We start from the raw sequence: 14,018 nt of genomic DNA, 5'->3' as shown, positions 1-14,018 counted from the left end.
CTCACTATTTACTATTTTCAATTCAATCGATATTAAATGCAACCTAACTTTTTTATGTGAAAATTATTTTCGTACATGCTGTTTTTCACTTTAACTGACAACAGACAACTATTTCTTTTTTTAAATCAACACTTTATTCAATTAATAAATATTATTACGTACAACAAAACACTTAAATAAATTTGTATCGTTTAAAAAATACAATTTTTTATTATTATCTGTAAGAAACATTGTATTTTTTTTTTATAAATGGTAATTTTTTTAAATTCGTTTATGAGTGCATTGAATTCTATTGTATAATGCATAAGTATGCCCCATTGGAGTTCATTAACCCAAACTTATATTACATTTAAGAGTGGAATTTAAAAAAAAATTAACTGAAATAACTGAAAACGTGAGACAATAGCCAGTTTATCTCATCTATATTATTACTTAAATGGATTAATTAAAAGAGTACTTAGAGGAGGTTGCTAACTAGTAACATGTAAGCGTAGTTCTATTTCAAAAAATTAACAAATTATTATGTATGTTGGTACTCGCTGCGACTTTAACAACAAAAAAAACTTCTTAAAAAAATATTTGTATGATTTCACCTTCAAAAAAATTAAAATTTTATATGCTTAGTTCAAACGTTTATTCATTTCATTTTTTGATTGACATCAATCAACGTATGAATCAAACTGAATTTTTTCAATACGTTTGATTACAAACATTTATGCTTGACATAAAACTTTTATTAAATGTTTAATAATGGAAAATTTCTTTAACCCAATTTTAAAAGCAACAATATATTGGCGCTGTGTTTGGTTATTACAACTAGCGACAAAACGACAAAACCTCGAACTTTTATACATAAGCGTCGTTTAAAATGAAATATTGAGGTGGAACCGAGTCATAAGCAACAAATTATCTATCACCTTACCAAATTTTTTTTTTTAAATGTTGATGTTTATTGGATGTTTACATGTCCTTCGTCCTCCGAAAGACACAATTAAAAATTCTGAAAGACGCTAGAATGAATGTTATACTGGAACTTTTCTCTCAGAAACTTTTATATGGAATTCTATCCAGCGCTGTCAGATATCTTATAAGATTTTTAGAAAATCTTGATGGCCTAAAAGGCGATTTCTATAGCTTTTATATTAACGTCTCAAATTAACAAGCACAAAACCATAGAGGCGGGGAATCGAGGCAACTACCAACTCCAAAAAGTAAAGAGGAAGACTTTTTTAACTAAAAGCTTACAGGCCCTTTTTTAAAGCAAATAGCTTACAGGCCTTAGTCACATAAGAGAAGCCAGAGTTAGTACTATCCAGTTACTAAGTAATCAGTTGAACAAATTTACTCAAAAAACACTCATTCTATTCTTCATATTACCCTCTCCAAAAGTTTTTTGATTCCGCACTTGAATTACTGAAAAAAAATTTCCTAATATGATATAAAATTTTTCGCCAGTTTTTTCTCAAAAATTAAAATCAACAAGTGAATAAAAAATTAGAATTTTTCGATAAATTATGGTAAATTAAAATAGAATAAATGATATATTTCTTACTCGGAAATATTCACTTTGAAAAATTCCAGATTTTAAGACAATCCAAAACACTTTCAATATATTTCCGTCGCCTCTTGTAATTCATTCAGAAAATCTTATCCCAAAATACCATAACTTCAGCTCTTCAGGGCCGAGCATCATAATGGATGATCTTTTGTTTCTTCTTCCTCATTGCATTCTCTGTAGTGTTTGTTTGCTGTTTGCGATTTTATATCTTTTGAGGTTCACCCCGACAGCACAGTTTCCTGTGGTTATGCGGTTAATAAATTAACAATTCATTTTCAAAATTATTTCTCATCTTTTTTTAAAAGCGTTAATTATTGTGGAAACATAATGGCATGATTTTATTTATATGTTAATGAATCTCGTTCGTTTTAAATCATTTTTGAGTTTTCTTGAGCTGAAACTTTGAATGCAATTTATGGTTCTGTGAAACTAAATATACTACAGAATGTCTTTATATACAAAAATGTGTTTTACATCACATTAGGAACCTATTTAATTACCATTGTTTCTCTAATATAGTGTGCATGTCTTATACATATAAACCTTCCTCATGCATCACTCTATCTCAGGGCTTCTTAAACTATGGGTCGCGACCCCATTTGGGGTCGCGTAGCAAAATTCTGGGGTCGCGAGAGGTAAGAATACAATTTAACAGAAAATGTTTTTTAACTTGTAAAATTATTGTTATAAAGATAAAATAACAATTATCGTAGATAAATATATCATAAAATCTTCTAGTTCGGAAAGATTGTTTGTACCTGCATTTCTATTAAGAGTATTATAATAACTTGAATAACATTTACTATGAATTATGAAATGTTATTGGAATTAATAAAAAATATAAATTTATTTTTGTCAATCTCTAAAAGCCGAAATAATCCCGAGAAATAATTATCAACAAAATTTCTAGGTATTAATGCTGAAGAAACAGCTTTAACACATATTAAATCCCAATATCGTTCAGCGATAAAAAATGTTGAAGAGGTTTTACGTCCAGCAGTTTCAAACATTCCACCAAGATTTGATTTGTTATGCAATAAAAAACAGGCACATCCATCTCATTAAATTTTTAACTTTAATTTAATACTTACCATGCATGTACTTGAATATATTTCAGAGAATTAAGAAGGTCAGAATCCACTTTTATTTTTGAAACTATAATAAATACAATTTTATAATTTTTTGTGCAATTTTTAATTTTAGATTTTTGTATGTTTCAAAACGAATTCTAAACTTATATATTTTCATAGGTATATGTATATTGTTACCTAATAAATAAATCATCAAAAAATATTAATTTATTTTTCTTTTATATTTGTATGGGGTCGTCAAGAAACTGGCAATCATAAATGGGGTCGTGAATTACAAAAGTTTAAGAAGCCCTGCTCTATCTATTTAAAAAATGCCGCATCAAAATCCGTTGCGTAGTTTTAAAGATCTAAGTATACATTCACACAATTAACCATCAAAATTGAACAAATATATTTTTAAAATTTGTGTCTCCATTATCGTGTTCATACATCCTTAATTAATCGGGCATCAGTTTTTTAATCAGTTTTTTTTTTAATTTCCTCCGATTAGTTTTCAAAACCATCCATCATTCTATCCAAAACATACCATCCATCTACCCTTTTACCATAAAACCAATGTTAAATATATACTACACCCCCCCCCAAATTTTCAGAATTGATTTAGACCTAGTCCAACTTCATATACAAAAAAAATCAAGCTTTTTATTTAAAATTGTTTTGGTACTCGTACATCCTTAAAAAAATTGGATCTGAAATTTCTACAAAAATAATTACAATACTTTTCTTAAATATTTATATTAAAATGTGGTCGTAAATACAATTAATTAATTAATTAATTACTTATATTATGAAAATTAATGAATGAATTATTATTACACATTATTTATTATTATTTACCTAAAATATATTAAACATTTACAAAGACTCATTTATAACAAAATATGTACTTGTTTTTATTATTATTTATTTATTTATTATTCTGCATCATTATTATTAATATTAATATTTATCTTTTGATTCATTAAAAATGCAATTACGTAACATTTATTATTAATTGTACAATTTTATTAGATTTATTTGACAGATCTTCGACCAGGCTCACTAGCAGTGGGTGGTGGTGGAGGACCACGTTTGTCTAATTCTTCTAGGTACGCAACAATTAATTGCGTTCGTTCTTCTGGTATACAATCTAATACTAAATAACGTTTGTCATTCTTTAAAATTTCTTCAATTTCGTTCATATGTTGTTCATTTTCATGTAGAGTTGTTAATGATCGATGTGTTATTAATTTCGTTTCCTACAACAATTAAATAAAATTATTTGTCAGATTTAAAAAAAGTTGTAGGTAGTTGAGAAATTGGGTATTTGAAAGTTTTTACATTAACGTATTATAAAAAGTATTTTAGCAACCACAATCTGAATAAGAAGAAGCATCAATTTAAAAAAATGAAGATAACATCTAACAGAGTTAATTGTTTAAATATTTGGTATATGCATGATTGTGCTACTTGAGCAATAATGTGCAAGTTTTTTAAAATACACAAATAGAAGGATTGGATATGTATCATGCGGACAATAACATTGCAACACTGTACATCATTTTCGAATGAATTTTTTTACCATGTAAAAGCAAATTTAGATTAAACTATACGGCAAGTAAAAATACGAATGTTCTGTTAACTGCATGAAAATCTGTTTCAATACCCAATTCTCGAAATAAAATAATATTAAAATTTTAAACCTGTAATAATTCTCTAAACTCTCCTTTAGCCGTTATTAATTTGTCTTTAATATAATCTTTAAATTCTCTTTCGCACTAGAACAAAAAAAACACATTAATTAATAAAAAGTTAAAAATAATAATCAAAAATGTATTTATTTTTTAAAATTAAAAATACTTACGCGTTCACTACTCGAAGAAAATTTAATATAACGAGAATCTTCTTTAATTAATTTTTTAATATCTTTCCAATTACTTGTTAATGTTAAATCACTAACTTCGTCAAGCATTTCTCGGAATTTATCACGTTTCTTTTTTGATAATTGATCCGTATGCTCATTAAATAATTTTTCTTTTTCTTCTCGCGATAACAAATCAGCCAAATCCCATCGATGATCTTTTCGTAACTGTCGTTTAGCTTCACGCCATGTCAACTCGGCATTTCGTACAAGATCAGCTAACAGCGCATTAAAATGTTGTACAGCTTCGTCACGTTTATGTTGTTCCCTTTCCTTATCTCTATCACGTAAGTGTGTTGCCAAAGTTCGTTGTACTTCTTTCTCTCGTTCACGTAAACTTGCTTCAGTTCTAGCTTGTTTCTCTTTTTCTTTCTCCTTTTTCTCTCGTTCATCATCTGAACGTGCAGCCGTTTCATCATTACCATCCTCTTTGGCAGTTTCTTTATCTGTTTCACTTTTATCATTTTCACTATTTTTACGATCTTTTTTACTGTCACTATCAGCATTATCTTTATCTCCTCTGTCTTTTTTATCTTTACCATGACGCTCTTTTTCACGTCGATGTTCTCGATCTTTTTCTTTAGCACGTCGTTTTTCATCTTTAAGAATTTTACAATACTCACGGAACCAATCCTCGCGTGTTGAACTCGAATCTACAGCACGGTAACGTGGATCTGAATCAATCTTCTTCTTAACATCAGGCCACCTTGAATGACGATCTATGTCGGAATGCTCACGTAGCATTGCATGGAAATCTTTCTTTATCTGTAAACATCGCACAAACAATAATAAGTATCATTTGCAAAAACATTGTAATCATTTTTTAAAAAACAGTCATGTATTTTACAAACTAAATACAAAATTAAGAAATATTCGAAACTAATGCGTAATTATAATAAATCTGAGAAAATTTCTTAAATTTGTATGCCTTAATTAAGAAAAGAATTAAATCACGAGCTCTGCTATCCCTACAATACCTAAATATATAATTAAAAATTAATTTATTAAAGCTGAAAAAAAAGTTTATGATTATAAAGTTTATGGAATTATCGCCATATTGCTGTGCGTAGTCACACAGCATTCAATTTTGTTTAAAATTTAGGCATTTATGAAAATGCTTAAATATCATTAAATAAATCGTTGCTTCCATATAAGAATGCTGAAAAAAAGATTATTTATTATAATGGACACTTAGATTGATTGTAAATTGTTTGAAAAATTTGTGGATAACTCAAAAATAAATGCCCTAAACAAAAAAAACACGATTTCTTTTGTGTTTGTGTGCAATATTCTTAAGAAATATTTATCTAGCCTGTTTTTCTATCACATGGCAATATCTTCCTTATTACTTAATCAAATTAAATAATTTATCCCTCATTTTCAAGCTTCTCGTGTTGGATACTTCTTTATACTTTTTAAGTTTAGAATTTCTGTTTAATTTCTGAAAACTAAGGTTTGAATTTGATGAACAAATAGGATTTCATCCTGACTTTCTACTAGATATTACGAAGAATATACTTGTCTCCTTAAACATATAATAAAGAAAACATTAAAAGAACATACATACTTTTTGAATTTCTAGAACAACCATATTTTTGCCCTCAAATAATCTCAACTATTGTAACTCTTAAGTTTTATTATCTTTAGATAGGTACCCTTAATTATTTTGTTAAATCCATCAATTTTCGAAACCTACTCTTATAATAAAACAAACTTACAAACAGCCCTAGCTGTTCCCTAGCTGTTTTTCCGCGTGTAAGATAAAAATAAAGATATCATTTTATAAAATTTCGTAAATATTGAATAAATTAAAAATTTTGAGCTATTTTAAAATGACTTCAGCCCTATTATTAAAATCTTGTTTCTCTCCATAGATATATATATTTGCCATATGTTTATGGTTTTGTAAATATAAACCATATTATATAAAAAAAAACTTCGAGATTTGTTGGAATGTTTATAAGAATTTTTGAGTGGAAAGTAGTTACATGAATAAGAAGAAATTTATATTTAAACTCGAGGGAGACTAAAATAGTTACTATTCGAAAGAAATGGATTAACAGCATTTCCCTACATATTGCACCATGATATAAAAAACTCGATTTAATAATCTTTGTAGAAACATATTTTATAATGCATTATTACAGTCAAACAATTTACAATCGACACAAAAAATACAATATTTGTATAAAAAGGGAAAAATTTGTAATTTAGGTCTATGTTTTGTATTCGAATTTAGGTTCTCCTTAATGAACAAGAAGAATAATATAATATTCGTAAATTATCGAATAATAATATAAATTTTTATGCTTTTTTAATTTTGTCTTGCATTTAATACAAATGTTTTTATAATTATTATCCTGATTTAAAATTTTGAGCTTTAGTTTTAAAATTTTTAAGAAATATCTAAATTGATGTGGTAGTACATATACCGTGTCAGTATAAATTAAGTACCAGCTGAGCGGTACGGAGTAGTAGGTGGATTAAGTTGAGCTGATGAACACGATTGATTTGAGCCCCGTATTCTGTAGAGAAGATCCCCTAAGCCAGAAGAGGATCTCAATGAACATCCACCGTGATGAATTGACAGCGCATGCGCTATCTGCCCATTTGCTGATGTCTTGAAAAGGGAACAATGTATAGCTGGATCAGTTTATTTTGCGCAGTACCATATTTTAATGTTGTTTGATTTTAAATATTAAATTATTTATATTGATAAAAAAGCATGCACAATTTATTTTCATTTTTAAATTTTGATTCAGATGAGACTTTAATTTCATTTACTTTATATAAGATTTATAGACGAAGAGAATATTTAAAAAGTGATTCCCTGACGTATACCAGGTTTCCCATTTTAAGCAATATACCCAAATTTTAGTAAGAAAAAATCCCATTCTCAAAATAACTCTTATGAAAGCTGTGTCATTTAAAAATCGACTTCTGTTTATAAGAGTGTAACAGGCAGAGAGGAAATTCTTTTAAAAAAATTTAAAAATTTTTTTGAAAACCATAGAAATTTTCTTGATATAGCGGTATACATCATTCAAATAATAGATTTTGCCTCCCAAACGGAACGGATGTATGGGATTTTAATGTTAAGATGTCAGCGCCACGAGTAAAAAAATGTAAACCGTTCCTGTTAAGCCTCATTGAATGAATACCTACTTTATTATACATTTTAATGTGCCGTGCCATATTTGATTAAATATCCATGATTAAATAATAAAATGCAATACTAAATCTCGGGAATTTGGACAGTAAAAATAAAATATTAAATTTTCAAGTTTTCTCAACATTTCGTACTTCTTTTCTCACTTCTTAAATTTTTCTCCCGTCTATAAATTTTAATCTAAATATAGCTTTTTTAAAATATTTATATTTTAAAAAAATTATCTTTTTAAACTGAATCATGATTAAAATTTAAATCCATACTTTTTTATTGTACACCCTATTTTTTAATTAATAAGTTAAATAATTTAACCACATATCGTTCAAAAAAAAAAAAAAAAATGTTTATATTTCATAATTAAAAAAATATTATTTAACTTTTTAATTAAAAGAAAACTTTTTTTGAATAATTTGAAATATTATTGAAATCAACCAATAAAATTATTATTCTAAAATGGCAATATTATCAAAAAGCTGAAATCAAAATTATAACACATACCAAAAAAATTTCTGAAAGAAAAATATTATAAAAATCTAAAGACATTCCTAATATGAGTTTTTATATTAAGGTCATAATTTCAGATAAATTCTTAAAATGATACTATTCAATAAATCTCATATAGTTCTCATTTTAGTTCTTATTTTGGGAGCATTTAAATAAAATTTTAAAATATCAATTTCAAATTTTAATATACTAAGTGATTACTGACCATCAAACTTTATGCTACATGAATCAACTTTCGGCAAGCAATTTACATGGAAAATAACGTTAATAATAATCATTTTTACATTTGTTTATCATTGTTTATAACATGAAGTTTGATCGTCAGTCGCTCCTTTAATATAATTTAATTTTTAATTTTTTAACAACTGTTAAAAAAATTAATAACACCTGAAAAAAAGATCATTTCTTTCTTGAATCACATCAAACTTTGTATAACAAGTAGAAATGTTATTCCAAATTTTATCGAAAATATAATAGTTACTTTCAAAATTATTTTGTGCAATAGACCTCTAAATAAATTTGACACTTTCGTGTAATAGACCGCTAATATAATACCCCGAATAAAAAATAATATTAAATTAATATCAGCTGTAACAATCCGGTTCATGAGTATTTTGTCGAACCGTGATAGGTTTTATTGACAAAATACATACATAGCTTAACAGCACACAATCAGTCTATTTTTATAATTTAGATGTCTATGCTTTCGTGTAATAGAAATGAACTTGAAAGAAATCATCTTAGAAAAAAATTAATTAGTTAATATATTATATGATTAACGTTACAAATCTTGAAAATTTCACCAAATCTTTAATGAATAAATTAACTTTCAAATTTTGTAGCCTCAACAACTTTAAATAATTTAAAAAATATTTAATAAAAGTAATTGTATGTACATATAAAAAGGGGGCAATTCCATTCCCCCCTTTCTTCCATTTTTTCCAAATATTGTATAAATATTCATAAATCGAATACGAATAATTGTTTTTTTAATGTACATATGTAAAACGGATATATTTCATTATAAATAATGAAATATGCTATGATGATTTTGTCCTGCAAAAGAGAAAAATCAGTAACAACTAATTTTACCTGTTCGCGACGTTGTGATTTCTCCTCTTTCTCACGTTTGCGTACTTCAATCAAATATTCATTAAATAATCCTTCACGTTCACGCATTTTTTCAATATTTTTAAATCGTTCATCTTTTGCGAACTTTTGTGCAAAATCACTAAATGATGATCTAAAATATAACAAATATTATTATAAATATTTTTAATTAAGTTAAATCAGCAAATAATTTTTTTATTTGATAAATTTTATCGGCCACGAATATTATAATTTGGAATTGATATTGACATTTCACAAGACAAAATAATATTCCCATAAAATGCAGATTTAAACTACCATCAAAACGGAAGCCTTCATTTTTGAATATAAGTTTGTTTTGATATAAATTTGAAGTATACATAGTTAAAAAATATTGAATTCTATTTAGGGGGTAGAAAAACATTAAAAATTATCCCCAAAATAACTTTTTTGAAAATATCTCGAAAACATACGAGAAGATATGGAAAAAAGTTTTAAAAAAATGTAGATATCAAAATTTTCTATCAAATCATTTCTAATCACTTTTGACGCTTTTGCAATAGAAACCGAGATATTTACAATAATAAAATCTAATTTATAGCTCAGCCGCACCATCGATACATACCTTATTTCGACTTAAAATTTAGCCCAAAAAATTAAAATTAGCTGTATATTGACTTTATTAGCTGTATATTGAAATTAGCTGTTTACTTTATACTTAAAAAATTTCAACACTTTTTTTCCTACAGAAATGGCATTAAACATGCATTGAATTAAAAAGTTCATACTTACTTTCCATGTAAATGTGCTTCTTGCAATAGTTTTCGAAAAGCTTCTTTTCGTTCACGTAATTTATTACGTTTTTCTCGCCGTTCATCCTCTGCACGTTCTTTTACATATTTTTCGAATACTTGTTTTCGTTCTTTTGATGTCAGTAATAAATATCTTGGATCAAATACAATTTTATGTAATTCTTTTTCCCAAGTACTAAATGCTGACACTTCTTTTTCAGCTAACATTTCTTTAAATGATTTTATTCGCACATCTAACGGTACAATTGCTCTTTCTTTAGCTGCACGAACTTCAGCTTCAATAGCTGCTTCTTTTCCAATATCTATTGTCTTTTTTTCTAACGGTTTTACGCCGTTTGCAGGAGCTGCAATAAGAACAAAAAATTAATAAAACTCTTATACCACACGAATCAAAACTACGTGTACTTATTGTTAAGTTTTTTTAAGGTGTTACTATTTTAAGATAACTATTTAAATAAATCGTTATGTAATTTAATCAAATCATTTAATCAAATCAACACAGATAAAATTCTCCTTTTTCAATTTTTGGGCCACCAGCTCAAACAAAATATTCGCCCAAATTCCCGTAAGGTCAGGCCATCTCTAGCTCCTTAGATTAGTAATATTATTAGTCTGGTAGTAAGCGTATGTAAGTGAAAAACAATATATGAAAAAATAAGTAATTTTTAAAAATAGAATAAAAAAACAAGCCATCAAGTCCTTTAATACTAATACTTTACGAATTACGATAAACTTTTTTAAGTTTTACCTTCTGTTTTAGGTTTTTTAGCAGGTGTACCATCTTCACTATCACTGGATTCATCACTACGTTTCTTTTTGGGCGTGGTGGCGGCTTGATTTATTAAAGCTTCAGGTGGTGATGCCAACATTTTATCAACATCACCTCGATTTAATAAGTCATCAGGCCGCTCCCAAACCGATGTACGTGTTGAAGGATTATAGAAAAATACTCGACCGTCACCAGTCCATACCACACACCAAGGAGTTCCAGGTACTGGAGTACTTGATATTGGTCGTGATTTATCTTGTGTTTTTTGTTCTTTCTTTTCTTCCTCTTTGTTTTGTTTTTCTTCTAATTCTCTTTTTTGTCTTTCTTCCTCATCTTCATCTTCAGCCATATCACCATTTGTTGCGGTTACCATATCAGATGTTGCTGTAGTATTGGTAGGTTTTAATTGTGTTTCTATAGAAGTGGCAACTGGAGCACCAGCTCCAGAAGGTTGAGATGGTTTTGTGGATATACCTTGAGCAGCAGCTAATTTAGCAGCTAAGAGGAAAAATATTAATAAGATAAATTTTAACTGATTAGTTTTAAGGGTAATAAAAACCGTTGGGTCAAAATTCCGATAAAATCTTTTTTTTTTTTTTTAATTTGGCAAAATATACCATTAAAGCCAAGGACTAAATGGAAAATCTAATTCAATATTTCTCAAAAATAGTATCGATAACTATACTTGAAACTTTTTTAACTATCATTATAAAAAAATATTCTGTATTTTCAAAAAACTTACTTTCTAAGTCTTTCAGCGCTTGTGGCTTTTCCCAAACAGATTCTCCTTTTTTAGAATTATAATAATAAAATCTACCATCGGGTGCTTTATGTTCACTCCATTCAGCAGATTTTGCAAGTATTTCAGGATCGATTTGACTTAGTAATGTAGCTTCATCTGGTCCAAATTGTGATGCCATTCCTGGCATTCCACTTACTGGTGGCATACCCCAGGGCGGCATACCTTGCCATCCAGGTGGTCCTCCGGGAGGCCAATTGTTTTGGAATCCAGGTGGAGGCATTCCAAATGGTGGACAACCTGGTCCTCCGAATGGAGGCATTCCACCAGGCGGAGGCCCTTGCATTAAGCCAGGTGGAGGCTGTAATGTATTTGGTGCCCCTTGTGGAGCAGAACCCATACCACCTGCCCCAACATTGTTATTTCCACCAGCTGGATTCGAATTAGGTTCTGCTGTTTCTTCATTATTTCCACCTTCTAATGCCAAAAATTAAATATTAAGTAATTGTGAATGAATTTCAACAAACAAACAAGGTTTTTATCATTAATTCATGGGCCGCATTAATGATAAAAAAATGTTTAACATTTTGGCAAGCCTGAAACAATTTTATTCGAAAAAAATCTATATCTATCTAATCTTAGGCGTATTTATTTACAACAGCCGCAAAATTTTACGGAAGTAACAAGGCGGCAATTAAAAACAAAACTGTAATTTTTCTGAATGATAGATGCTCAGTTCAAAGGCTCTTCATTTTTGTAGTGAAAAATTTTTTTTTCATTTGTTATTCAATTACCAATTAGAATAAAAATAATGAAAGCTTTGCATAAAGTTAAATCTATGTAACGTAATTAAAACATCTAAAATTATAAGATATGTTACTTCGTCTTTAAAATGAGCGTATAAGAGGTTAAAATTTATCGGCTTTGGCTACTGTAATTTAAAAAGACACTTTAACATACCTTCTGCCTTGTTAGAATTTGATGCTTGTGATTGAGCAGCTTGGGCTGCTGTTTGAGGTCCACCAGGAGCTCCTTGTGCCATCACCGCAGCCTGAGCCATCGCCTCAACTTGATCTTGTGATATTACTTTCACATTTTGTCCCTCTGGTTTGTTCCATGTTGTTTCTCTAGTTCTCGCGTTATAAAAATATGACTTACCCTCACTTGTCTTAGTTTCCACCCAAATTTCTGCATTCATATCCATACCCTAACATCGAATTTTAGATTTAAATGAAAGTTAAACGATAAATTTAAAAATACTTACCATTGGAGGTGCATTAGGACCACCCATTCCAGGAGCAAAATTTCCAGGTCCCATGGGTCCATTTTGTCCACCAGGTCCACCCATCATATGAGGAGGCCCCATACCAGGAGGACCCATTCCTGGTGGCCCCATCATACCTGGTGGACCACCAAAAGGTGGTCCATTTGGGCCACCCGGTCCCATCATATTTGGTGGCCCCATAGGTCCTCCCGGTGGCCCTCCCCAATTCGGTCCACCAAAATTCGGTGCACCACCAAAACCTGGTGGTGGTCCACCTCCCGGCCCACCTCTGTTACCTGGTCCACGAAACATCGGCCCAGCCATTGGTCCACGTCCTCGAAATGGTGGTCCTCCTGGCCCATATCCTCTTCCTCTGAATCGTGGTGGGCCTTCGCGAGATCCTGGTCCATTCCAATTTCTAAATTCAAAAAAGTTGATATGACAATCCATTGACTCAGCAAAAACTCATTAACAAAAGTATAAAAATCAAACTTACTTTCCAAAACCTCTACCTCTTCTAGGTCTAAAATCATCATCATCTTCATCGTAATTTTCATAGCCTCCTTCATCCTCATAATCAGACGGCATTCCTTCTCCATCGCCTTCCTCCATCATTTCTTGTGGCGGTCTTTCAGCATCCTCAGTCACTTTATCATCTTCCATGATATATTATGGTTAAATATGAATTAAAATGATTAGAATGGTGAAAATTAGAATTAAATATTTACAAAATTTAATATTCTTATCATAAAACAATCCACCACTAATCTTTTCTTCCTTGCTTGTATTTGCTAAATGCCATCTACATACAAAATCCTATGTACCAACTATTTAACTCAAATACTAGCGGGAAACTTTTAGTTAAATAAGTTTTGTTTAGATATTCGAAAAATTATTTTAAATTAACAAAATAAAACCATTTTTTAATATTTGTTATATTATATTTATAAACTATTAAAACATATATTATTATCATACAATAATATATTGTTTTACTTCATGAACAAATAATTTTATCAAGAAGTATAAAATTATTATCAAGAATAATTTCAAAAAACAAATTTTTTTTAAAAATGCTTATAATTTAAAATAAATGTCTATTAAATTTAGTAATAATATTTAA

At 28.9% G+C, this 14,018-nt stretch overlaps 1 protein-coding gene across 1 annotated transcript; it reads right to left on the bottom strand.

Moving 5' to 3' along the window:
• Positions 1 to 3,574: 3,574 nt before the first annotated feature.
• On the bottom strand, positions 3,575 to 13,695 carry LOC123299206 (transcription elongation regulator 1). The gene is made up of 10 exons (XM_044881502.1): positions 13,392 to 13,695; positions 12,896 to 13,313; positions 12,592 to 12,838; positions 11,635 to 12,108; positions 10,872 to 11,390; positions 10,104 to 10,467; positions 9,315 to 9,465; positions 4,493 to 5,314; positions 4,332 to 4,406; positions 3,575 to 3,887 (listed from the first exon to the last, which is right to left on the bottom strand). Exons 1-10 carry the CDS (start codon positions 13,556 to 13,558, stop codon positions 3,663 to 3,665), a joined length of 3,462 nt encoding a protein of 1,153 aa, XP_044737437.1. The 5' UTR covers positions 13,559 to 13,695; the 3' UTR covers positions 3,575 to 3,662.
• Between the last annotated feature and the right edge of the window lie 323 nt (positions 13,696 to 14,018).

The sequence above is a fragment of the Chrysoperla carnea genome, chromosome 4 (genome assembly GCF_905475395.1).
Source record: "Chrysoperla carnea chromosome 4, inChrCarn1.1, whole genome shotgun sequence".
Classification (NCBI taxonomy): domain Eukaryota; kingdom Metazoa; phylum Arthropoda; class Insecta; order Neuroptera; family Chrysopidae; genus Chrysoperla; species Chrysoperla carnea.
This window is presented reverse-complemented; position numbering and strand designations above follow the sequence as displayed.

Coding starts and splice junctions, on each gene's coding strand:
- LOC123299206 (XM_044881502.1), bottom strand. CDS start 13,558: ATGGAAGATGATAAAGTGACTGAGGATGCTGAAAGACCGCCACAAGAA. Junction 10,468..10,871: donor TAAAAAACCTAAAACAGAAG/GTAAAACTTAAA, acceptor TTCTTATTGCAG/CTCCTGCAAACGGCGTAAAA. Junction 3,888..4,331: donor AGTTTAGAGAATTATTACAG/GTTTAAAATTTT, acceptor TAATTGTTGTAG/GAAACGAAATTAATAACACA.